This window comes from Fringilla coelebs (genome assembly GCF_963513975.1).
Source record: "Fringilla coelebs genome assembly, chromosome: 12".
Classification (NCBI taxonomy): Eukaryota; Metazoa; Chordata; class Aves; order Passeriformes; family Fringillidae; genus Fringilla; species Fringilla coelebs.
The window spans coordinates 7180991-7208125 of NC_140038.1; the positions used below are offsets into that span (position 1 = coordinate 7180991).

At 39.6% G+C, this 27135-nt stretch overlaps 1 protein-coding gene across 1 annotated transcript in view; it reads right to left on the reverse strand.

Annotated features, from left to right (window-relative positions):
- Nucleotides 1-4785: 4785 nt before the first annotated feature.
- The window catches only part of KLF13 (KLF transcription factor 13), a 32322-nt gene continuing 9972 nt past the window's right edge, over nt 4786-27135 (reverse strand). Inside the window, exon 2 of the mRNA XM_084213715.1 lies at nt 4786-10257. Coding sequence (XP_084069841.1) covers nt 9965-10257 — 293 coding nt within the window. The 3' untranslated portion in view covers nt 4786-9964. The remainder of the gene's footprint in view (nt 10258-27135) is intronic.

Below are 27135 nucleotides of genomic sequence, written 5' to 3' on the forward strand. Positions count from 1 at the left end.
CAAAAAAACCCCAAACAAACCAAGTGGCAGCGGCTAGCTATTAATACATTTTAATTAGAAGGTAAAAAACCAAGGTGACACGTACCTTGTTCTGATAATTTTCCAGAATTTCTGTGTGCTAGCTGGGTTTGAATACAGTAACTAACACTTTCCAGAAGGCTGGCTACTGTATTACCAAGTGTGTTATAAATTTGCCATTAGAACTAAAGAATTTGTGGGGTTGAGAGAACAGGACACATCCAAGAAGGAAGATGTTTTTTAGGCAGGGCTGTGTTTATCTGCTGTTTCTGCCACAGCCTCCAGATCCTTTCTGTGGAGTAGAATGTAGCTGTGGAGGAAAACACCCATGTTTTTCCTAAGAATCTCCTATGTCAGGCCATAAAGCCACTTTTCTGGCCTTATAACTGCCCTGTACTTCAGGCAGATTATTTGAAGGACCTGGTGAGGGTGCTGCATAGCTTAGCTGTGATTTTTCTTTCACTCTGTAACTTCATGCACAGGCCTGGACATGTTCTCAGGTCCCAGCTGGCCGTCCCAAAGCCAGATCACAACACCCAGAGGAGAGGGAGCCTAAGCACAGCACAGACCTAGCCAAAAACACAGCCACAGCACAGCTGCAATTTAAGGCTGGCCATTCAGCTGTGCCTTTACTCCTATTTAATAGTAGTTAAGTGGTGAAGTGCTGTCTCCTTGAAAAGCTTCCCCTCTCTTAGCGAACACCACATAACATGCAATTTTTACAGTGACTTGCAGCATATTTTTACTCCTGAAATACAACCCTTCCGTTTTAGATCTCCTTAATCACAGTGATTTTGTGGAGAATAACAAATTTCCCATTCCTGGATTTAAAACTTGACTTTTTTCCTTATTTCCTTCCACATTAATTATCTCTCCTAAAAATAGACAGGTGCGGTCCAAAAATATCCAGTGGAGCCTTAATGAAAGGTTTCTTGCAGGGAAGCCAACAGCCAGACCTGATTTATTCACCCGGTCTTGTTGTTTTTGCAGACCCACCCTGCACCAGGTTCCTGTTTCCAGGCTTGCCTCTTATTTGCTCAGCCGGTTAATCAGTCCTGCTGCCTGCGAGGACACCTGAAGGGGAAGGCATTCACCACCCAGTCTTCTGGGGAGGTTGCAAAGGTGGGGAGTGTGGCTGCCTTCAAACCTTCTGCCCCTGAGAGCGGCTCCTCTCGTGCAGGGAGGAAGGTGCATGTAGGTCATTTCCTTTGGGGGACCTGCCAAGCTGCTGTGCCTGGGAGCAGGGGTGCCTCCCCTGGCTGGCCTTGCAACCTGGCAGCAGAGGAGGGATGGCATTCCTGAACAAAACTTTCTTCTTCTGTCCAGTCATCCTGTTCCTCCCAGCAGGCTGCAAACACCATTTGTACAGCAACCCCAGAGAGGGAAACCTTGGGATTTGTTACAAGACTTCCAAAGTCAACAAAACACTTGGAAGTGAAACCGAACCTGCAAGGCCTTGCAACTTCATGGATAATTTCAAAGGGTTTGAGTTGGTTTTCAAACTTGGCTTTGAGTGGTGATTCTGTGTTTTTGTGTAGGAAGTCTTGATACAGCCTGGGTTTGGGGCCAGCCGCTTGTGGGTGTGCCCATCTCGTTACTCCCCTCTGGGCAAATGGTAGCTGTGATGTTGATTCTTAGACGTATGTGAGCTTCCAAGTGTGGCATTTCAAGAGTCCCAAACTGACATCTTTTTTGCAAAGGGTGGGGCATGAGGCTTGAGAAAAAAAAAATGCAGGGCCTTTGAAGTGCAAGGCTTTGAAGTAAAAAAAAAAGCTAGCAAATTCCTGTTGCAGTTCACTGTCTGTGGAAAATCTGGAAGCTAAGACTTTTGACCAAAGAGGCTGGATAACATTTAAAAGTAACAGGGAAAGTGTGGGCTTAATGTTTTAACTGTTTATTCAGTGATGGAGAAGGTGAGCTTGATTCAGAGTGTGTACCAAAAAACACTGTCAGTCTCTGCCTTCCTTCTCTTCCACCGTGAGACTTTGAGTGCATTCAGATCACGGACATAAAATGTGTGTGTGGTGGAGGGGGGAGGGAGGAATTTCTCTCTTCCCGTTGCTATTGTGTTTTGTTATGTTTTGTGTCTGTTGAGTTTGTCTCCAGGATCAGAGAAGTGACTCAGAAAGTTATTTCCACAATAGGAGAGCCTGGGAAAACACAAACATTAGTCTCTTAAAGACACACAGCCCTGTTTATCACACACTGACATGCCTCACCTTCAGACTGCTGGAATTGCTACCACATGAGCTACCTTTCTCCTTTCTTTAGAACCCTGTCAGGATTTTGCACCTTAGGCCTTTCTTTTTGTTCCTAGAAAATAACATCAAACTCCCCTACCGTCTACTCCTTCCTTATTTTTCTACACTTATCTTCCCCCTCTTTAACTTACCTTCCCCATTTATGGCACCTCTCATCTGTTCCTCGCATTGGCTCATCTCATCCCTCTTTCCATGCTGCCATACACATGAAAGCCTCTAACCAGCACCATCTCTCATATCCTTCAGCTAGGCTTTTTTCTCAATGATGTCCTCATGTCCACCAACTTGGCAGTACCACACCTTCCCTCTGGGAGATTTCCCAATCCCACCTGGTATGCCTTGGGAGAACACTTGGGCTAGTGGCTCTGAACAAGCCAGCCTGGGCCCTATAAACCTTTGGGACCCTTTGGATTATTCCCTGTAGGTCCTAGTGCTGCAGGCCCAGACCTGCAGTGCTGTGCTCAGCCAGGCACGATCATCCAGTGATGCAGAGAACATCAGCTCAGCAGAAACCTGGCAGCAACAGCATCCTGGAGCCTCCCTTAGTCCAGCCCCTGGTGCCAACCCCTCCTTTTTGACTGAATATTTGTTTCAGCCAGCAGGAGCCAAAGATTAAATCTAACTCCTGCCAGTGCCAACCAGGTGGGACAGGTTGATCCTTTATTTACAATTATGATGAAGTAGCAATTTTACTCTCAGGCTCTTTTCCCTTGGTGAGGTAGAGCTATTACTAAGCTCAGTGGTTTGGTTTTGTTAGCACACCTTTGGGGCCTGCTCTTGCCTATAACTCCCCTCAGGTTCTTTTGTGTCCCTTTTCTTCTCTTTTTTTTTTTTTTTTTTTTTTTTTTTTTTTTTTTTGATGACTTGTTTAAATAATCTTGTTCTCTGAGTTGCCCAAAGCACAGATCTGCCCATAGCCTGTGTTCAGTCATGCTTCTCTCTTCCCCCTCGCTGCTCACATATATATGGGCATCCAGACTCCGTCCTTTTCCTGCTGCATGCATTGAGAAACCTATTCAGAAAATTCCTCCCTTTCTCTTTATCCTCTTAGCTGTGCCAGCAATGCAGTGTAGTTGGCTAAATGTATGTGCTTGCCTGCTTCAGCTCTTGCTTAGCTCCCTTCTCTGCTGCTCCTGGAAAACATGCTGCAGTTTCTGTTCATCTCTGAAGGTGCTGCCTTGCTTGCTTGCTCTGAAATTCTGTAGGAAGCCCCACGTGTATTCTCAAGTCAGCTGCTACAAACACTTGTCTCATCGTCCTCACCTCATTTTTATTTCAATCTTCATCTTCTCTCACTTTTCTATCTCTTTCTATTGACTGTGTATTTATATTTATGTCACTTTAATCTCTTGCAGTCAACTAGCAAAGCACGCCATGGGTGTGGTTCCTTGAAAAGCCAGCGCAGTGAATCTTAAAGTGGATTACTTTGAAGCCAGAAATTATACCCAGGTAAATGGAAATGGGAAAATCCCACCCTAATTCTAGCATTATTCTTGCTTCTCTTCTGAAATGCTGGACTCCTGCCAAGTCTGTGAACATTTCATGGCAAACGCTGAGTCACAGGCAAGACAGAAACCCTTGCAAGACAGAAAAAGGAAGCAGGAGAGATGCACACTCCTTGCATTTAGGAACCTGGAGAGAAGAAGCAGGACAGAATGTGTTAATGCCTATTTCAGAGCGAGGGTGCCTAGGCAGGGAGACGCATTACATTACAGCATCAAGGCAGCAACTCCAGACTATGTACAGGCATCGTCCTTTGGAGGGAATTGTTTCCCTTTTCTTCCTTCTAGAAAGTTTAGGAAACAATCTCTGAGTGCACTTCTGTTATCAAACACGAGGTGGATCTTTCACTGCAGGAAGACTTTGGGAATGCCACTGTTTAGGGCCTGTTGTAACAAACAGTGCCTAGAAGTGTTGTGTAACCTCTATTCTCCAGAAACTTCAGATTTATTCCTTCACATCTGCCAATGCCTTATGTTTTTTGAGAAAGTTGCTCAAATGTGTGTTTCAACTTTCTTATCTTCAAAATTAGGAGAGAACATTTCAGGATGCTGTGAGATTACATTGCTACTGTTTTGACATGGTATTGCCACTTGCAGAGATTATATCAGAAATTTGCAAAAAACTGAGCTTTGAAAGAAAGGATGGCTGACTCTCTGAACTTTAGGTCACGCATATCAATCCCTTAACCATTTTGTAAAAATTGCAATATATACCACCTTTGAGAAAGGAATTTCGCTATGCAACTACAAAATACCAGTTAAAGCACAGAATACAAAACAAACATCACGAAAACTTTCTCTCAAATGTTAGAAGAAATCCCATTTTAAACAATAGCAAAGGTGAAATTTAAATAAAGACACCAAATAAGATATCAAGTCTCAAATGAACAGCAGCAATATTAACAATTGATGCTTTTTAGATGATAGAGAAGGAAATAAAGAGAAAAGCAGTACTTCATAGTTATAAGTTTTATTTTGGAAAATGTAAACCTCACTAACCATGCATACAAGTTAAGACAATATTTTACAGTTCTTAATTTTCTTCCTTTTTTCATTTTTTTCCTTTTACAGTTGCATAGGACATTATCACAATATATAATCTATGCAATACAAAATACATAAAAAGTTACAGCAGAGCAAGAATAGATGAACATATAACTGTACAACTGTAATACTCCAATGTAGTGATTTAAAGAGTTGAAAAGTGAGCCACAGAAGCTTTCATGGGCTGCTGACAAACCTGTACAAGTGAGGGTGACACTGGCAGCTTTACAGCTCACTGCAGCTGGAAGTTTAGCTGTGAACACGTGCACGCTCCCCAGCACACGCGTCTCCTGTCCCCCACTCGGGCATGTGCTGCTGGAAAAGCACATGTGCACGCACACACATGTCCCCCACACGCACAATGTACACAAGTAACTGCACCTGTAACCAGAGATGAAACTCAACCACAAATCTCCAACAGGTGCAAAAAGTCCAAATGCAATGGCATGTGGATCTAGGAATTTCGTTCAGGCCCATCACTACTTATAATGAAATGGATACCTATTTTTGCTCTGTAGACATCCCTTCATTAGTCAGTGTGTAGTACAGACACACTGCTGTGTATTTATGTATACACACACTATACAATATACACATATATATCTATTTTTTAATATATATGTGCATATGCTCATATAAATCCATATATATAAATATATATATTTATAAAAACCTATACCAGTGGATGGGCTTTTGCATTCTATATTCTGGCTTATGGGATAAACAAGAATAATTTGGGTATTTGCTTCTGCCTAAGGCTATAGCTCTTATCCCCGAGAGTTACAAATACAGATGTTCATCATACCATTCACTGACATAGACTAGATGTTAGCACCTAATGCACAAACAGATGGTGTGATGGAGTAAAAGAGCACCTGAAAGTTAGTTTGTAGGCATGACCTGATAAAATTAGTAAATCTAATGGCAATGAAAAGGCAAAAACAACACTGCACTTCACAAAGTACAAATCCTGTAACTCATGACAAAACACTGGAGACGAGCAGTTGTGAAACAGGTATGCTCCTCACACAGCCTTTACTGCCTGGCTGTGTGAGACAAGGAGAGTGCTGAACAGCTGGGTAGAGGGTAATGAGGATTAAAGGTGTGCAGAGGCTCTCATAGCTACAGCTTGCAAGGGTTAATGCAGTAAAGAGGGTGGGATACAGACAGGAATTAGGCGTTACCATCGAACAGAGGCTTCTGATGACTTGTCGTAAATATATATCTTTGCAGTTATGTAAACAGATGCTAGGCATGTATCGTAAAAGCAAGGAACAATTAATTTGCAGATACAAAAAATTCTCACAAAATCTAGCTGCCAGGAATTTACCAGGACTGCTTTCTAAGAAGCAGGATGAAAACTGAATTCATGTTGCCATTAGGCCTTTGCACAGGGAGAGAATAATGGAAGGGGTGAATGAGGTTCTAAGAGCATCTTCAGTTTCACTTGGTAGCAAGGTGATGATTTTCACTTGCACCTATTTCCTGTAAAAAGGCAGTTCAGCTTAACACTTAGAGAAGTTAGAATCATGGCTGGAGAAAAACAAACTTTCCAGGGCTTTCTTAATAATAATAAAGCTGTTGCTATAATCTGAAATGAAAAAAAAAAATCACAGCAATGTTGTATTTTGTGAGAACACCTCAACAGATTGCATGAGGAAAGGAGGAGGCAGGAGAGATGCACCCTCCTCCAGATGGAGAAAGCTGCACCTTGCCAGAGCAGTATTTCCTGAGTGTGGCATGTTTGTTGCTGTGCCAGAAGGCTGATTTAGATTACACTGCTGGGTGAAACAACAAGAAGGTAAGAATCTGAGGTTAGTTTGGATCAGCAAACAGATTTCAAAACATAATTTGAGCTGTTCTGACTTCTCATGTCTGCAAAACTCAGGATGAACCATCATGAGAATGGAGTCTAATGACCTTGCTGATCATCAGACATTTCTAGCAGATGCTAGAAAACCCCACACTTTTCTCATATGAAAATATTAAGAGAAGTTTTTGTTTACATTCAATTTTGGAAAATACTGGTGGTTTGGAATTTATCATTTTATCCTAAAACTATAAAGTATTAAACCTTTAATGGAAATATTTGAAATTCTATCTGGGATTTTAAAACACAGTAACTTGACTGTCAGCCTAATACATCCTGAGGTATTTACAGCTCAGATGTAAAACCAAAAAAGTTTCAATGACCAATTTCAGAGTATTTTCTGAAAGTGTTGTTATGTTGGCTATATACAGTCCCACGGTGTTCTCATTAAATGAACTTAACTTAACTGAAAACTTTACTTTGAACTAATTTATTTTCTCCTGCTTAAACTTGAAAAATTAATAGTAAAATCTATGAAGAATATGAGTAAAATATTAGTTAGCTGTTAAAGATTACACAGTTCTGTGTCCCTCAGAATAGGCTGTCCCAAAACCTTTATATCTTATAATCTCAGTACTAATAAAACCTGGTGCAAACATTCCTTCTCCAGGCTAGTAAAACAACTTGTTTGTAGTGCATAAACTGATTCATGCTGAATTATTAAGTCCTAAATAAATGAAATGGAGTGGTTCCTCCTTTCCTGAAGATTAAATGATGCTCTTGTTGGAACAGGCAATTTTACAGCAAAATGGATTTGGAACATGAAGCCTGTAATGTTTGCCAATACTTAGTGCTCCTTTTTATTTTCTTGCTCCCCCTCTCCTCCATGTACCTCTCTTAAGATATAATGATAATAATGAGAAATGTGTTTGACTTGTTTTGAAGTATGTGCACAAGACAGAGCTGACCTGTAGAATTCCTTGAGCTAGATATCCGAAATGCCTCTCTACTAACTACAGCACAAGAGCACTTCTAGGAGTGACAGAAATTATTGGAATGTGAATTCCTGTTACCTGAATTCTATCAAGTTGTTAAAGTTGTGCATCTCAGCACACGAGATTTAAAAAAAAAAAAAAAAAGAAAACAGGAAATCTGTTGAGGCCAACAGATCTGGTTTTCCCCCAACTCCAGAGATTGGGCAACTCATCACATTAACTCTATTTGTCATCTTGCAAAAAACCCTTACTATGTTCTTTCATTTTCTGTGAAATGAAACAGTAGAATTGTGCCTCTCACAACTTCCAACTCAAAGGTGGAAATTAACAGAGGTGAAATCTGAAGCAGATGAACATGAAAAAAATACTGAAACATCTGCATTTGTTTAGATTTATAGTTGCATTTGTACTGATAAATACTTAGAGTATTTATCTGTACAAATAATAGAAGGTGTAGTATTACGAATAATGTGTATTATGGAAGTACCTATGAAACTACTTGGAAATCTATATTAGCTTCTCACAGTTAACATACAGTACAATTAAACCTTGCAAAACTGGATCAATGCAAAGCAGCAAGTAAGATACAGGTTCATTGGGAATCTGGAGGCATTCACTTAATATCAAATGATGGGTTTGGCATAGAGAGTTTCTTTTCACCATGCTACACTTTAATGCATTTATACCCTACAGAAAAAAAAAGCAAACATCCCAAAATTCCAGAATCAAAAGGACCTGAATTGATAATATGCACCATCAGACCCAGACAAACCGAGGAATGTATATTTGCTGCCAGTGAGGTTTTCAGTACATCACTATGTTTCTGGTCTGTTACTATATTTTCTACCATATAAAACATAAAAATCCTTGTGCTCTATCTAGTGTTAAATATTTGAAAGTTATTGAAAAGTAGCCAATATTCCCTTTCTGTTATTAAGCAGTTATTCAGAAATAAGAGCACCTTGCTTTATGCTGGTATGTCTATTTTTGAGAAACTTGAAGTAGTGCTGAGCTATAATGTCATTTCATTTTACACTTAAAAATGCATATTTTATTATTCCAGTCAGAAGATACCTTATGATTTTCACTTCCTTCTATCAATGACCACAATTTTGATGCAACAGAATACAGAAACTATGTCTTGGCCAATTCTTCTTTCTAAGATACAGCTGTACAGTAGGTAAGTACCTTGATAACAGTTTTGGTGGGCATTGGTTCAGTAATGCTATTTCCGTAGTTAATTAAAACACAAAACAAAACAAAGGAAGAAGAAATAAAGGAAATTGTTCAAGTCAGTGTGGTTTGATTTGAACATTCTGTTGGTCCCATACTGAACAGGCAGTGCAGACAGCTTAACAGCTTGGAGAGAGTTGACAACAGAATGCCTCCGAGATTCCAGGCCACCTTGCCATAAAACGTTACCCAGTGTAAATTTGTTTCCTTGTGATTTAGGTTACTCATTTAAGGCATCTTGTTGAAAAATTTTTCTCAGAATTTTATCTAGCATGAAACAAACCAACAAACAAGCTTATCAACCTCACAGAGATTTTTGCAATTGGAAGTTGGTTTTGGAGCATCTTCAGCATGAAGTGAGAAGACAGCTTGCTATCATAGGCAGAGGGCAGCTTGAAGAAAGACAAGATTCCTGTTTGGAGACTCCCCAACACAGGTGTATAATCAGGAAAATGAGCAATGGAAGAGTCCAGTACTACATTCCAGTATTGGGCTGGTTTCTGTAATGTTTGCTTGTTTTTTATTTTTTCCCCAGTGTGTGAAAGAACCTAACAAAAAGCTTCTGAGTGCAATTATATTTACAGAGTAAGGCCGTGGTTAGGGTGTGTCTTCATTGTAATTATTGTGTAACATAAATATCCATCCCTGAGAAAGGAGAAGGGGGACACAAATCCAACACAGTTGATTTTTAAGTGTATGTATGCTTATATTGTGCAATCCGGTTTTACAAACTACTTCGACACCTGAGGTGAATTAAGCAGATTTTTTTCCTTTTTTTTTTAGATTTTTTCATTTTCTTATAAAGAATAATGAAGAGGATCCATACATGGTTGCAAAATATATGAAATATTGAGACAGCAGGAGTCACTAAGTGTAACATATAAGTTTGTCTGTCCATGAGGTTAGAATAGCCACTTGTGTGGTTGGGTAAAGAAAATCTGACTAAAAATTGCAGTGGGAGGCAGCTATTTACTGATTTTTAAAAAAGAGAGGGTGGGAACTGAAGGAGGGGAAGCAACAGAGTTTTTTAAATGTGTGCAACACAAACAAAACTCCACGTTAGGCATTAGAGGCAAAGTGCTGACATCCAGTGCAGGTAGTCTATGGGGAGCTGGCGGGGCTGATCGTGGGGCTGGAGGCGTCCGAGCGGCTGTAGTCACTGACAGAGCCTGTCCTGGAGCCGCTGCCGCTCCGCCTCTTCAGCATGCTGGGGTGGAAGTTGGCGTGGCGCCGGGCGTGCTTGGTCAGGTGGTCGCTGCGCATGAAGCGTTTCTCACACAGCGGGCAGCTGAACTTCTTCTCTCCGGTGTGAGTGCGGTAGTGCCGGGCCAGCTCATCCGAGCGAGCGAACTTCTTGTTACAGCCCTGCCAGTTGCATTCAAAAGGCCGCTCACCTGCAGGGAGCAAACACGGCACGGTTAGACAGGAGAGCAGCGTCTTCCATGGGCTATTTTTCTGCACGCAGAATATAGAATAAAAAGGTTGGAAGCAGGGTGAATGCCACTTGGCACTAAGTGGATGGAGGTGTTACCCTCTGCCAGAGTAGGCTGCTGTGGTATTCCAGCCCATTTAAAAATGCTGTCAGACTAGTCATACACCTTGTTTGAGAACTGGGTCTTCAGGGATGCTGGGCTCCTGATCCTTTCATGGATATCTCATATCTCTTGTAGCCTGTTGAACTTTATGACTTAATAATATCTGTACTGAGCTTCATCGTATATTCACTTATTCCTCCAAGCTGTCCCTATGTGTCTGACCAAGTGCTGAACTTCACAAGACATGATGAGGTCTTCTCCTGCTATTTAAAACGTTAAGGTAAAAATGCAAAATGGCAATTTTGAGGCAGTGGATGTGATGTATTCTCCACAGCTGTGCCTGTGTTTTCTGCATTTGCTAGTACTGCAGTTTCCCTTGTTCACTGCCTTGGGTCTCACTCAGAAGTGAGGCAGGGGGTGCTGTATTCCAGCAGGGGACAGGTGTCACCTTGAAGGTACCAGCCTTTTTTGAATAGCTAACATAAACCTCATGAGCTGTGGCACTTAAGCTTGGAGCAAAGAGCAGTGAGCTCACAGAAGGAGCCATCTGGTGACCTGGTGCAGCTCTGAACAGATCTCAGCCATGGGACAGGGGCCTGGTGCTGTTTTAGGGCCATGCACCGTGGTAGATGTGCAGCCTAGGAAGCTCTGCAGAGACTGCAGACAGAAGCAGCATTGTTGTTGGGTGGGTGGGTATCTGGAATCTGTTCCCAGCTTCATCACTGATGTGCTGCATAGCTTGGGCACCTCATGTTATCTGCTTCCATCCTTAGTTTCTCCATTTCATAAAAATGAAAACGTTGAATCATGAAATTTGCTGTCTACTACTTCTGCTTATTGGTTTGGTTCTTACTGTCACTGAATCTGAACATCACATGTTCTTCAATTGTTATTAATTGAGAACATCTTATTCTTTTGTGAATACCTAAACACATAGACTTAGCATTTTTGGTAGTTGTAATTTTAGTAACTTCCTACTTGCACCAATTCTAATGTTTCTAATTCTGAATAGCCTTTTCAAGAGTCCCAGAGAGCCACATAACTTCTAGGCCAAAATAAGAAATAGAAGTTCTTTCCACAGTACGCTGAATGGGAAAAAAAGAAAGGAATTAGCCTCCTGGAGTAACTCAATACACCTTAATTAAAACTGTCTGAGATAAAAACTGACCCCAGCAAATCTTCAATCTAAGCAGCCAATCATCTGCTTAAAATTCACGGATTTGGCAATAACATATATCTTCAGAATCTGCTCAGGACGCTCCTGCTCAGAAAAATAGTTTTATAGGTTCCTTTTCTCTCTGTTTGTGAGGCCTCCAACATACTTCAGCCAAATCTCAAACAGTGTCTCAATGAACAGACAAGCAAGTCTTTTTAAAATAGGATTTTGTTCAAGAATCTGGAGAAAGCAAGTTTCCCTGATGTTCCCTTGATTATTTAGGAGAAAGACCAAACCTCATTAAAACCAATTGTTCTTAAGCACATTTGGTGGATTTCATTACACCTACAACCACAATGCATAATGCAGTGGTTACATCTGTGCAGTACACACAGATATTGTCCTATGGAGAACTGTGACCACCCTGCCGAGGGACTGCAGAAGACACCAAAGATGAACAGAATTGTGGCTTCTCCTGATGTAGAGCCTAAAAATCTCAGGGTTACCCAAATGAATTTAAGAATAAAACCACAACCAACTGGATTTAAAAGATATAGTCTTGGTGCATAAAATAACCCATGCAAATCCATTCAGCGTCCTCTTCAGCCTTATTCTGCCTGCAAACTGTCAGGGACTGAACATCTGCTGCTGGAAACAGGAAACAAATGTATTCTGGCTGTTGGTCATATATCCAGTTGTGTTCTTAGATATGTTCCTGCCTGTGGTGGCACATGCCTGGGGCGTGACAGCCCTGTTGTGTGACCACATTTACTGGTCTTGTCCCTATGTTTTGGTCATACTACAGATATACATCTAAGAGGACTTTAGAACCCTTGGGAAGAAGGGCAGTGAGGCATTGTCTTGGGGTAGATGTGGCCTGCAGAATCAGAGTTCCTCATCCCTCAGCTATGGCAGCAGTTTTTGCTAAGACAATGGTCTTTGGAAGTTTCTATTGCCTGAATTAACATCTCTGTTTATTTTTACCACTGAATGGTATCAGCAAATGTTCTCCACTGGAAGAACTGTCCCATGAAGTGACTGTTTTCAGACAAGGAAGGCAAGTTTTCATGCAATATTTTGCATTGCTGTTGACACCACCATGAAGCACAGGGAGAATGGTACCTTCTGTTCTGATCAGTTTAATGGCACCAGCTGCTCCTGTCCATGATTCTGGCATTTGGGAGCCAGCAGTAGGCACAACATTCCAGTTCCTAAAGAAAGAGGTGGTTCTGAAGCAGGATTGTGCAAGCTCAGTGCTATCCAGCACTAGCAGGTGATGAAGGTATTGCACAACTTATCTCCCCTTCTCCTCACTGCACATCAGGTCTGGATAAGAACATTCAGGTTCCCATTCATCTGTCTGATTTGATGTTGATGGTGGTGAAGATCTGGGTGCTGAGCCAAAAAATGTGGTATGTCTTCCAATATATTTCTACAATTCCTGTACTTCTCCTTCTTAGGGCTATTTCCCCCCACCCAGTCCTCTCTAGTCTTGATTTTATATCTTCCTGGTACTTGGTTTTAAGTTTCTTGGCCAAGTGATTTTCCACTGACAGCTGGCATTACTCTAGCAGTGGTAACAGTTCTCTAGAGTACTTCCCAGCTTTGTTGAGGTTTAGCAATTCCTCTTCAAAGAAAAACTGTATTGTGAGGAAATGCTGGGTGCCTTGTGTGAAGATACAAGAGTCATTATTATTGTTCATAAAAAATTAGTACACAGTCTGGAACAAAGTTGCTGGGGGGTATTAATTAAGGCAAGACCCAGCTGCTGCTCCAAAACCACACATGGAAATTCACAGTCTGTCATCATTCTCGTCTCTCAAGCAGAAGGGATGTGGTTTTCAATGCAGGTAAGTTATATAAATGTCTTTTTACCAGCAGTAAAGCAATCAACAGAATGAGAGATTATATGAATTGATTGCCTAATCTCATTAGGGAACATGCAGCCACAGTACAACGTTCCTGCATAAGCAATAACCCATGGACATGTTGTACTCAACAGAGAGCTTTCACCATTAAAATGGCTGTAACACAACACAATAAGGACTCTTTCAGCTCCATTTCAGGCAATGTTGAAGTCAAAATTTTACCTTTATACACTGAGTGAAGAATTTGATCTTATAGATAATTGTAGAAGTGTTTTCAAGTGTTTTCATATCTTAGATATGGCAGGAAACACACCAAGCATGTGAATATGTACACTGAGAGTCTTATGCTGTGCCTTGGCAGCAGCAGTGTCTTTGTGCATTATGAGCCTTACGAATAGGTCTCCAAGAGTCCGAAGTTTCCAAAAGATAAAGATGCTTGAAAATAAATTAATCAAAATGCAACTCTACCTTCTTTATCTTTGAAGACACAGACAAAAGATGCCTTTAAAAGATAAGGAATACTGTAATTTTTTTTTTTTAATTTTATATAGGTTTGAATGTTCCAAATCCTGCTAAATGGCAACCTTTCTAGCTCCTTTGCCAGGGCACATGACATCTAACTTGTGTTTAACTTACACAAACTGATGGAAAAACATCACACTGGAGAATTAGATTCAGCTGATCTCAACTGAAAATTACACAAGCAAGAACATTTTTGGCTTTTTCCCGAACTTTATCCAGTAAAAAAAAAAAAAAAAAATCAGGTAGCATAAAGCCACATTAAGAAACTTGCAGTGCTCACCACGTACGTGAGCTTTGCAGGTGCATGGAGTTCTGAATTCCTTTCAGGGGCACAGGCCTTGCTGTTCATTGTCTGGTAGAGCAGCCTGCCAAAGGAAATCCAGAGTTGCCTGGGCTATAGAAACAGCATTAAAAAAATGCACCTCTATCCTCTCTTGCTGGAAAGGATTCGGAAGTAACTAGAGCCAGCCTGTTATGATATTACATAAAGGTCCTTTGTATTATTCTGTATTTTACAACCATTATATAGTGAAGCAACTGTATGTCATTATGGGAAACAAAATCTAAAGGGATGGTGACACCAGATCTGATGTCTACTAAACTTGATTTGTACAATCCTTGTAGTGCACATATAGTTTTAAGGATTCTTTTCCTATATAGTGAGCCTCCTGTACAGACCCTGGAGTAATCTGCTTCCTGCTTCCCCTAATTCATCTGTCTGATATCCAGCATCTGAATATCAATTTAAAAAGATAGCAAGTACTGTATAGGCCTAAGCATAGTTTAAAAATAACCTACTAATGATTGAAATGCCCAAACAGTTTGAGACAATTGTGAACCTAACCATTTTCCAACTTATAATGCAAAGATTAGGCAATTGTATGTGAAGAATTTGAAGTGTCCTATCCACTGCCCTACAGATTAGAGTATTATCAAGTTAAAACACATACTGGGGGCTGTTTTCTTCAATTTAACTCATGTAATAACTCTGCACATTATGTTAGCATCTTCAAGCACATGTCAAGGCCATGCAGGAACAAAGAAATTTGTATCCTGGGAATTCAATGAGTGTCTGCAAAACCAGAAACAGTAAACCAGAAACAATTTTCTGTGATCTTTAATCTGTTCTGTTGCTTCCCAGAACAGGGTTGAATGTTGTTATAAAAACAGACTAGAAGCCTGAACGTGCCGCTGGATGCTATTCTTATGTTTCTACATTTTCATATACATAATTAGGAGTATATTTGGAAACACAGATCAGCAGGCTGGGTGGGGAGGATGAGGGGCAGACAGTTAAATAGAGATGTGACTGAAGAGGCTTTCCTCCAGGAGAGGAAATGCTATCTTGGGAAAAACATTCAGCCAAGCAGACTGTGTTCCTTGAGACTGGGCTGTTACTTGGAAAAAAAAAAAAAAAAAAAAAAAAAAAAACCGCCAAAAAGCGAGGAAAGGTCATTTTTCATTTTTCAATACTACTGATATGTATTTATGGCTGGTTTAATTTCTGATATTCTCTTGTTTATAAAAAGTCCTTTTGCATGGTCAAATAACAAAGCCGTCATCTCAGTGCAAGAGAGAATAAGGCTTTGATGGTAGGCAAATGGTGGTTTCTTTACCAAGTATTTAAAAAAGGATAAAAAATTTCCAAAGTCTCAAAATTTCAAATTCGTATAAGATGAAACCACTTTGTTTTAAATTAATGATTTTAGGGGTGATATTTCATAATCAAATAAGCCAAATTCCATTGGGTTTTTTTACATCTACTTTTTGTGTCTGTCCAATGGCTTTGGAGTATCTCAGTCACCTTCACACACATCTAACAGAGGTAGCAAGTTCAGCAATATTAAGCTTCACTAGTTCCAGGGAAATGAGGATGTTTTAGTAATGTTCTCAGGGAAAATAGAAGTTATAGGGTGAATTAGACTGTCACTAGACACCGGAAACCCAGTGTGGGAGTGTGATGTGAATGTCCAAATCCAAGAAAAGCTCCCGTTAGAGTTCCCATGTTACTGAACACTGGCACATAACAGTCCCCGTGCCCCTAGGACACACAGCAACAGCAGCTAGGTTGCATTAGGACCTGTAGACAGAAGCATGCAAAGTCCTGCTAATTCCATTATCTGTCATGTGACCTTTTTTCAGGAACTGGAGTTCTCAGAATTCCTGCAGGCACAAACCCAGGCATCTACAAAGTTCATTCACTTTAAAGCGTGCACGTCTTTATTTTGACCTTAACAAATCCAGTCACTACATTTATAAATTACTGGGTCTTATGTCTCCTGTGTGATTAGGAAATTACTACTGAGCAGGAGTGCAACAGCTACCATAACATCCATGATTGAAATCCCTGGTTTATTTTCTGTACTTCAACGTTTTCATTGCGTTTAGACATGAATGTTTCTTGAAAGGGGAATTTCCAAGTGGCAAGTTTATATTTGAAGTCCATGTGTGTTACCGTTTGCTGTGGAAGTGTTTGTGTTACTCCATCTGGGAGCACAGATTACACCCTGTGATTTATCTGTTACAGCCACAGCAACTAGAACAACTCAAATAGCAAATGACGAGCAGGCACGGTCAGATACTATAATGATAACAGCTACAACGCCAGAGAAATATAAGTAGTGAAAAATTCCTGCCCTAGCCTTAACCACAGACAGGTCTGTCTGAGAACCAAAATAGCTCATTTGGTATGTTCCATGCAGATATCTGGTCCTCTTAAAAAAATTAACATTCGCTTTCACCAATATGGAAACAATTTTTTTTAAGCAGATTGCATTCTATCAGTTATATTCTCAGCTTTTATTTCAAACATTATTGTCCAATAATGTCTTAAAAACACAATTTATAATAATTTTAACTACTTAACTGGATTTTTATCAGCGACATTTGCTTCTCTTTTGTCAAAGCAGAATCATTCAAGCCTGTTCCATCTTTTTTTCCCCCCAGGATCCTCCATCACATAATTTTTCTGTTGTCTAAAATATGCATTCCATCATATTTACTCTTTTCAAGCAGGGGTGCACAAGCTGAAGTGCTCCAAGTATCTATAGCTTACTATTTTTAGAATATTCATGGTTTTTGTCTTGTATTTTTGCACAGTGAATTAAGAATCTGAAATTAGAACCTGCTTTACCAAGTCATTTTCTGCCTGCCATTTTAACTCCTGATTGACTCCTGTTTAGCTCTTGCTTCATCTTTGCTGCACACCACTGTGTGTACAGTAAATTTAGTTTTGTGTTCCACTCCCAGCTGAAACCTAGTTCCAGGCCATTTCACACAAACAGCAAGTAGTCAGAAGTTATGTTCCAGGATCTGGAAAATAATTCTTACAGCAAATCTGCTTTAAAATGAAGCACAAATCTAATGGCCACAAATCTAATAAAAGGAAATATTGCTATATCCTTATCTAAGGTTTTGAATAGAAAAGGGAAATAAAGGCTAAAACTATGCAGATAAATTTTTTCCTGCTCAATTGAAAAATTTAAAAAACCCATTGAATTGCAGAATTTTGCGAACAAAGAAACCCATAGTAATTTTATTTTTAGTTGACCAAAATGTTTTACTTCTTTCAGTGTGGATTTTGTAACACTATTTAATTTCCTTTAGCTTTGGGGACAGTTTTCAAGACAGTGAGGATGTTAATCTGCAATGAATTAATAAAGCACACTAGCACACAACTTTTCTGAAACAAAAAAAAAGTCAGTTTAAACAAATTTCTGACTACTTGTCAGTGAAAAACTGTTCACCAAAAAATGTAGTTCCTGTAGTTCTTGCTAGTAAAGAAATACAAAATTTCTAATATTCTTCATTAACATTTCTGAGCAGCTTTCTATCCAGGAAGACACTTTTATTAAGTGACTAACTGGAGATCTGATCTTTGAAGGGAACAATTTCATTTGTGCTTTCTACTTCCACTAAACTCCCTGTGTTTATAAGCACAAGGGAATTCCAAAGACAGCCAAGGGTAATGACCATGAAAGTTTATCCTCCACAGAGAAATCTTGGAATAGATTTTAGATCTATGCTGAAAATGTGGCTGAGAATATGCCCTGTGGCATTGCAGCATGACCCAAAAAGCCTCGGGTGATTCCCTACAGCATGTTAAGTACAAGAAACATTTTCCGGAGTTGCACTGAGCTGCTTTCACTTCCTTCTACTTTTATCCTCTGGAGTCATTTTGCAAACTGGTGGTAAAGTGATGCAGCCTTCAAAACACTGGATCTGTTTTGAGTTCTCCCTTCAAAGAGCATAAAGATGCACTAATGTGCCATGCACTGCCATGACAAAGAAACAATCAACCCAAAGCTCATGCTGGAAAGACCAAGCATATTTTCCAAATATGTATTTTTATGATCTTCTCTGCACTGATACAGTATAATTCCATATATACATTTAGTGAATTTTGTTTGGTTTTCTTCTCTCTAGCAATGTTCACACTGTGTTCCTCTCTGCAAGAGAGTACTCCAAAACACAGGTAATCTTGCTGGGCAATTGAGAAATTCAATCCTCTCCTATCAACTGAAGATCATGGAAAAGCCCTTCAGGGTTTCCAATTTGAAATTCACATCTGTAGACCTGAGCAATGAGATGCTACTTGTTTTACTGCATCCTTGTACTAAGAAACATAATGGCAATATTTGGCTTTCACCTGTGCAGTTTGTCACTTCCTGGTTTCAGAAGAGTTCATGCTCTGTCTCTTCCTTCCACAACCCCTCCCTGTCTTGTGTGTTCCTTTATCTTTTGAAACTACAAAAAATCAGCTGCACTAGGCCAGGGCTTTGTGAAGCTCTGAAGTCAATTATACAGACTACATCAAAACACAGCTGGGGTGGCTGGGGGTGTGGCTGTGTTAAATATATTAAAGAGCTTTTCTCTTGAAATACAACCAGAAAGAAAATCACTAAGTGAGTTTAGCATTCAAGATTCCTTCCTTTTATTATGGGGCCTAGATATATGGACACAAATTTTGAAATAATCCTCTCCAGAAGTAACTGGAGTCTGAAAAGCTATTTCAGTAAAGAAGCTGAATTAGCTGAATAACACATTGAACCAACAGCACTTCCATAACTTTCTGAATAATTAATTAACCTGGTCATCCACTCATCACTTAGGTATGAATGTGTGCATCTGATGACTGGATTTGATGCATCAGAAGAATCCAGTGGAATAGAAAAGCCAGCAGAAAGGCAACTCTGAAAGTGAAGGCTCAGAAAAAAAGAGGGAGTGGGGAAACAGACATGTAATGTCTAAAACATCCCTATGGCTTAGGGATTCCTCATCACTCTTTTAAGCAAGGGACAGAAATCTGCAATTACTAGCAAAATGATGGGAGTTCATTTAGTAAAAGTTGATGAGGGCATCTTTGGTTTTGCTCCCGTCCCTAGCTTCCCATCACAAAACTGCTAGGAGCCACAAAAAAGAAGGCAAGAATCAGTGTTCTTTCTTGTTGGTATCTAAAGCACTGAAATTTAGCAAAACAGCTCCAAATCCTTAGTAAAAAAAAATGGAGACATCTGAGCCACTAGGACACCCCTGAGGCTGGAAATGTACCCAACTAGCAGGGACAACTTCCATATCTAGGAGAGTGCAGACTGGAATGGAACCTGCCTGCCCCACAGGAATAACTCCTATTGATTGTGCTTCCATTAAGTGAAATGCCTTTGTTTACATGGACTTTGACCACATCCAATTATAAAAGCAGCATTTTTTTACCTTCTTGCTGGAATATATGGGAAAATAAAGCTCTTATACTGAATACCAATGACAAGCCTAACTTAAAAAATGAAAGGCAACAGCCTCAGTGACAGAGAATTTATGTTCTAAGATAATGCAAACTAAATGTTGGGCTTTCTATCAAAGTGAAGTACCAGCAATCACTGCATATAATTTCTGTTCACTAAGCCTAAAACTCTTATTGAGGATCCTTATCTCTGAGGCATTAAATCCTAGACCAGTGCTCAGTAAAACAGCTGAAATCCACTAATTTAAAAGAGCAGCAACTTCCACTTGATTTTCTCTCTCCTGTGGCTTGTTCCAAGAATGGAGATCAATAGCTGACCTTTGACTTTGCATTTAAATGCCAGATAATTAAATTGTGTTATGCTGAAATGATGAAGTGATGAATTCTGGGGAAAGGAAGATGTATCTTAGCTATGTATCATTTGCAAACTACACTGAAGTATGACACTCAGCAAAGAAGAGAACTCTGAAGTTTAGTATAGTAGCCCTTTAATTACTGTATTTTTCTAATTTTTGTTACTTGGCTCTATGAATGTAAAAAAGAAGGATGATTATTTAAACACCTATTGTGATTAGAAAATAAGAAACATTTGTAAAAGAGCCTCAAAACACATCTAGGTATTACTGAATGACAAAAAACTAAATAATGGTGAATCTTTTTTTTCTTTTTCCATTGGTCAATTAAACTTTTAAATAAATATACTTGAAAAGAATACTGAAAATCCAAAAAATCTATGTGCTAATCAGCAAATCTGACCTATTGCATCACCCCAGCCAAGGAATTTCGGCCTAGAGTTCTTGCCTTGAGCCAAAAATTTGTTGTTTAAGGGACTTTCTTCATTCCTTTCATACAAAGATTGTGGCTTCACCATGGGTCATCTGGTCTCTTAAAACAGACTAACATTGATAAAGGTATGTGGGATTTTGTTCTTTTTCTGTCTTGTTGATGAGCCAATTCAAACATTTTAAAGTGACAAGGGACTACAGTAGGGCTCTCCAAATGCACTAATAATAAGCACTGTTTTTATTGAACAAGTCCAGTAAAAATTGAAACTAATAATGTGGCCCTTGATGAATACATATGCTGGACTGAGGCCTCGTTCAGTCACCTGAGCTCTCGTGTTACTCCTGTTGCAGCACCCTAGCAATGCTGATTTGTTGTCTGCTGCAAGCTTTTCAGCTGCACCACTCACCCTATGTTAGAGCAAACAAGGTGATTAATGGCAATGTTATGCAGACAGCAACTGAAGCCAAGAAAACAAACTCCCCAGACTCGATTCTTTCTTCTCCAGAAGGGAAAATGTCTTTCTGGTAGTGGAAACAACAGATCCAAGTGTATGTACAGGGAAGGTGCAGTTAAGGTACCAACAGAGGCACAAGGTTTCCATTATAGACTCCTCTCTGGATCCTTCCTGTACTACCTCAGAATTGCTCAGTCTGTTACCCAGCCCACTCTGCAAAACCAGAACAGCTCCAGATCAGACATCTGACTGTTAGCAGCTCCATGGGAGCTCTGGGGTATGACACTCCTTGGCATCCCATCCTTCTTCTGCCCACTCTTTACAGTGGACAAAGACACTACAGACTCACTATAGGACGCTTGCACTTCTCCTTCCAATCTGGGAATTTCTCTTTGTGAAGCCCAGGATTATGTACCAATAGAGCTCACACACTCTCAGGCCATTCATTCTCAGTGCTGTGGTCACTGCATAGAGAAATTACATATGTAGCAGAATTAACCAATAAGTACTCATAGGTCAAATGGCAGGAACCAAAAACGGCACACAGTGACTTCTTAAGGTCATAACTTTTTTCACAAGATTCTTTTGCAAACATATCTCCATGGATAAAAACTTGAACCTGAAGATGCTCATAGTACAAGAAAGTTTGAAATCAAACTGAAATTTCATAAACCATCCCTGTCTGTACAATGACCACGGGAACAACCTCTGCAGTGGTTTAGACTGCTTTCAATGAAAGTCTACCTCACAAATTGTTAGTTGTGGTGGCTTTCAAAAAAATTTGCACGGTAATGTTCATGATCTCTGGTTAGACAATAGAAATGTTTAAGTGGGAGAGCAATTAAATAGGTAATGACCAATTATATTAATCTGTGTGAACTCTGGGTGAATTCATGCTGAAATTGGGAAACTTTGGCTCCGTGAGCTCTGCCCAGCAGTTACATGAATAGCTGCAAAGAAGGAATCATATGACCTCATGAATCAGTCTTTTCTCTGTTGACATATCAATGACATTTTTATTATTCTATTCTATTAAAAACAGGATAATGCTTGGAAAAGCAAAGCTTATCAAATTAATGAAAGGCTGTCCTGCTATGCAAAATAACAGACTAAAGGATTATTCATCTAATCTGAGACCTGCACTTTATTTATCTGAGTTCTGGAAGACGCTGAATGTCATTTGCCTCCAACTGAAGTGCACATATTTTGGCATGAACAGACCTTGCGGGTAGGTTATGACATTTCATGTGCACAGCAGCTCCCAGGATTTGGGGACAGGATGAGATTTCATTTTGCTAGAAGCCAAGCAAACAGAAGTTAGTGAAGTTGTCTTTGGCTGTAATTGTGAAATGTCTCCTTGTGAACTTTTGAACTGTTCAATCAACAACATCACAGTAACACAGCATGCCTGAAACATGGGGCATTTATAAGCACAGCTAAAGCTGTAAAAGCTAAGTGAAAAATCTGATATTGAGAGTTTATTGCAACTGTATGGAAGAGAGAGGGAGTGGGATTTCCTGTTATTTTATTCTCATTCTGGCTGGATTCTTTGCCAGAGAGCAAGGTGGTGTTGAAGTAGTTTATGAGCAGCATCTGCCAATGGCCATATTGAGCATCCAGCTTCAGGGAACAGGCAGCTCTGGAAAGTAGTTTTATGGGCTGATAATCAAACACTAGATCTGTTGCTTGACACAAGGCAGCTACCATTCAAGGTATGCATAAAACTATTGCATACACACCAAAATCTTCTGCTTAGATTGTTAAACTACGCTCCCTGTTTAAACAAAGCTTCAGGTTTTTTGTATAAAATAGAGGAATTAGATTATATTGTAACAGCTGTAATGTTCTAAACGGCCCACTTTTAAAACAGGTAAACTTTTTAGAAAAGACAATTTGCAATTCAACATTCAACTCTTGCAAGTCTCATTTACATGTTCTATTTTGTAAATGCTTTCTCTGTTTATTTTGCATCTCCTTGTAGCCCCTTCAACCACAGCTGTATGAAAAGGAAAAAAAAAGAGCACAAGTTACCTGCTCCTTTCCAGTTTCAGCTTTTTTCAGTCTTTTCTATGTGCCTCTACAAATGTTTTAAGCACATACCCATGCAGGCCTCATTCTCATATCAAATCAGAAAATAAGTAAGAGAAGGTTTTCAACACTTCTCTCATTAACACCCAGGGTATGACAGAGCCGAAGTGCAGCTCAGCTGCTGTGACCACCCCACCCTCCTGCCCATTTGATGTCGGTTTTGAGGAGGGCGGGCGCAGGCTCTGAGGGATTCGGCCACACCAGCTGTGCCTGACGTGTCAGGTCACGGCGTAGGAGAGAGGCCATGGTCAGGGCTAGAACTCAATGAATGGAGCATTTGCGGCATTGTGGAGGATCCGAGTCACGAGCCAATTGTCTGAGTATGACTCTGGATGTGAGACATCACTGTAAAGCTGAGATCTTACGTAGAATGCAGACATATTTCAAAGACAGCTTTGCCAAGGGCATCTTGAGATATATAACATACCTTTCAAAAATAGAGAGGTGTTTTCAAAAAACTATCTTACCATGGACTCACAGAGAGAAATCAACTGGATTCCCTTTTTCATGAGCAAATACTTCTTTTCCTACTTTTCCATCTCAAAAGTAATATTGAAAGACACATCTATACTATTTTAAAATTTCTAAAATATACACATGTATGTCATGGCCCCTTTAGCAGCTCTGTCTTCCCTTGCCTGCTGCACCCATGTCTTCATTGCTTGCCTTTACAGAGCACTCTGTAGTGTTAAAACTCTGTTAAACCCAGTTACATGTCACTGCAGAATATGGTTTATAGTTTATGCATTGAATGATGCCACAAGGGCTGCCCAGCAGCCTTTCTCTGTAAGGATTTAAAAACCTTATTCACATGTAAACCATTTCACCTTGTGAGAGATCACTGATTCTTTTGCAGAGATTCACAATTCTATGGGTCCATATATGTCAGGTAAAAATTCAGTAGCTATAAATGTAGGCAAGCTGTAGTAGAAAGGTCCCTATTACTTCCCAAAATATAAATTCTTAGTGCTCCAGCACATTTATTGCTGCTCTTCTACACTTGTTTGATTAAATGTGCAGATCTATTCTCTAACACACCTACCTGCTCTTCTGGGTGAGGAGAGGAAATCCACTGGTCTTTCTGGATTTTTGAGGTGGAGCACCTGTTTCCTGTTTGCAGGAAATTAGTTGACCACACTTAACACGCCTGACGCACAAGGGCTAACGAAATACTCTAAAACACAGGATCTTATTGTGGCCAATTTTTTTCAGGAGAAGATTCCTGGGATAGGGAACTTCTACGAAATATGATAGGAATTGTACCACTACTATGAAATTCTAGAAGATATCAGTGTCATGTAAATCTGCAGGCTAGTTCCAAAACCCTAGGCACAGGATATAATTTTTACTTTGAAAAAGATCACAGATTCCCTGCTGTTCTTACTTCCATTTGGATTCTTGTTTAATCCAGTCCTAAATCTGAGGACCACAAAATTATTTGAACCTTATTTCCTGTCCATATTCCTAGCTCCTGCTGAGCACAATTCTGGCAGCCATGGGTCTTGGGCTGAGATTCAGGAATTGCAATATGCAGAACAGCAAGGTTCATAAACTTGAGTAATTGGGAGGTTCTGTTACAACAGACAGACTGTAGATAAACCCAAAGAAAACAGGAATTGCAGCTTCATGAGTTGTGATGTTGTACCCTGACTTAGCTTTGAGGGAATGAGATGATCCAATTATTGCTGTTGCAGCTTGACAGTGCCAAATGGGACAGCTTATTATTCCTCCCAAAAGATGTGATGCACAAAGTACTTTGAACTTGATTTTCAACCAATTAGTTGGAACTTGTTTCTACTTTCTTTTTAGAACTCAATTTGTGAATAATGGACAAACAAGAGAAAAACTTAGATTTTAGAAAAAATGGTTCATCATGACACTGCACAAAAACAGGTATATGTTTAGCATTTTTTTCAGAAAAGAAATATCCCAGCACTGTAAAGTTGTGTACACCATGCTGTCTGCATGTTCATTGAGGTGTGTTTTATAATTAGAAGAGTCAAGCACAAGACTGAGCTAGGAACTTAGAACTCTTTTTATATATTAAAAAAAAATAGATATTAAAAAATCCAAAGGTGGTCTGATTTCCAAGTGAGAAATGTGTGTGCAGTGAAAGTTACTGTTGCTCTTAATGTGTTAGTCTGTGAAATCACAACATATGTACTCAAATGAAAAAAGTATCCGCACAGTCACTTCTTCATAAAGGGAGTACCACAGACCTTACATGGCCCAGATGAGAATGGTACAGCCTCCTTGGAACTATTCTTAGAGCTATTTGATTGAGGAAACAGCTATGTGATAATTTGGATTTCTTTGCAAATGGGACTGGAACTCAGTTCCTCCACAGCATTCAAAGAAGAAAAACTATCAAGCACACCAATCACATCAGCTCCTTGTTTTTCTGTAAGAAATTTGTGTAAACATCTAAGAAAGCAATTTGCATGCCAGCACCAGAAAGACATAGCTTATACTGAATGAGTTTGAGTCTCTTGCAAACAACAGTGGTCATATCCACGTGACAGTGTATATTATAATTTTTCCAAGGATACGCTACACACAGAACCAGAGCTGGTTCTTGGAAAGAAGCTTTAAGCAAACATTTGGACAGAAGTTCAGCAGAGGTATGGAATGTTTATCCAAAGTAATTAGTCTGTAATTCACCTGCAAATGCTAACCTTGGGACCATAAGCTGATGACATAACCTCAGAAAGTATAGCTACTTTTTCAAGAATTAATTACAAAAGCAAAGCACCAGCCAGATAACATTCTCTCAGAACGTTTTTGTAACTTATTATATTCTTGATGACAAAAAAAAAAAGTAATTTTTCCCTTAAAAACAAAAATTAATCTAGTGATTTGTACAATCAAGGGGGAGTAGTCTATTGCATGTAGAAATTAAATTATGGTCCTGTAAACAATCTGTGTTCACCAGTCAGGATTCTTTTTTTCACTGAGAGGTTTGGTGTTAGACTGAGAGGAGGGAAGTACTTAAATCCTTATGAATCTATCAAACATGGTGAAAAGGAGAGCTAAAATTTTTCATGCTACAGAGTCCTGAAACTTCAAGGAATTAACAGCAGCCTATTAAACAATCTCATTTGAAATTATAGGGGAGAGAAAAGGAAGTATCAAGCAAAAGACATAGGTTTCAAACAGCATATTATCACACAGGTGATTTTGTTTTGATAAGGTCAGTGATATTGTTTTCTCCAGAGGCCATACTGCTCAGAAAAATTACATTCAGAAATGCAGATTAAACAGACGAGTTCCCCATGACTTTTCACCAGTAAGCAGTGTTAGCAAAAAGTCTCTAAAATGTGTAGCCCTTCACCATGAAGGCCCTTTTGGTATGAGTTGGGTGAGAGTTTATGCTTGGAGAAGCAAGCTGTATTTGCTTAGTCCACATTGCTTACTGGAAACATCAGCCAATTCCAAATACTGCAGCAGGGTAAGAAGCAGAATCACAAAATGTTCTGTTCTTTTTGTTGTCTTTTTTTTTTTTAGAGAACACCCCTTTGGGGACTGACTGAAACTTTTCTTAGAAGATACTGGTCCTGAACATCTGTACTTTGACAAGCAGTGTTTAAAAGCTGTTTCTCATTACACTTTTGTCTCTACAGTATATAGTCAGAGCTTTGTAAATTATCACTTTAGTATAAGGTATCTGACAGTCATGTTCCTAAACACATTTCATCTGCACGTCCCAGTTATAGAATTCTGGGACAAGGTTCATGGTAAAACATTTGTGCCAGCTGTTGTATAATATTTGCTTACATCAGTGAGCACAGCAAAGATAACATTGTAATCTGCCCGAGCACTTCATCCTCTGAAAGTGACCAATAACACCATTTAATTAAAATGGCTCCCCAGAAGTCACACTGCTACATTTGCCCTCCAAGCTCCAACATATGTTGGCTTAAATCATATCTGATTTGGTCAGTGAGGTAGTACCCTTAATGATATTATCCTGCAGACTGAAAGGAGATGCCAACACAACAAAACTCACTCAAGCCAAAGGAAAATGTGGAAAACTGGTGTAAATCTTTCAGCATGGTAATTACCTCGATCTGGTGTGGTATCTAAACTTGTTTGCAGATGAGATGTTAAGAAAGCTGTGGAGTAC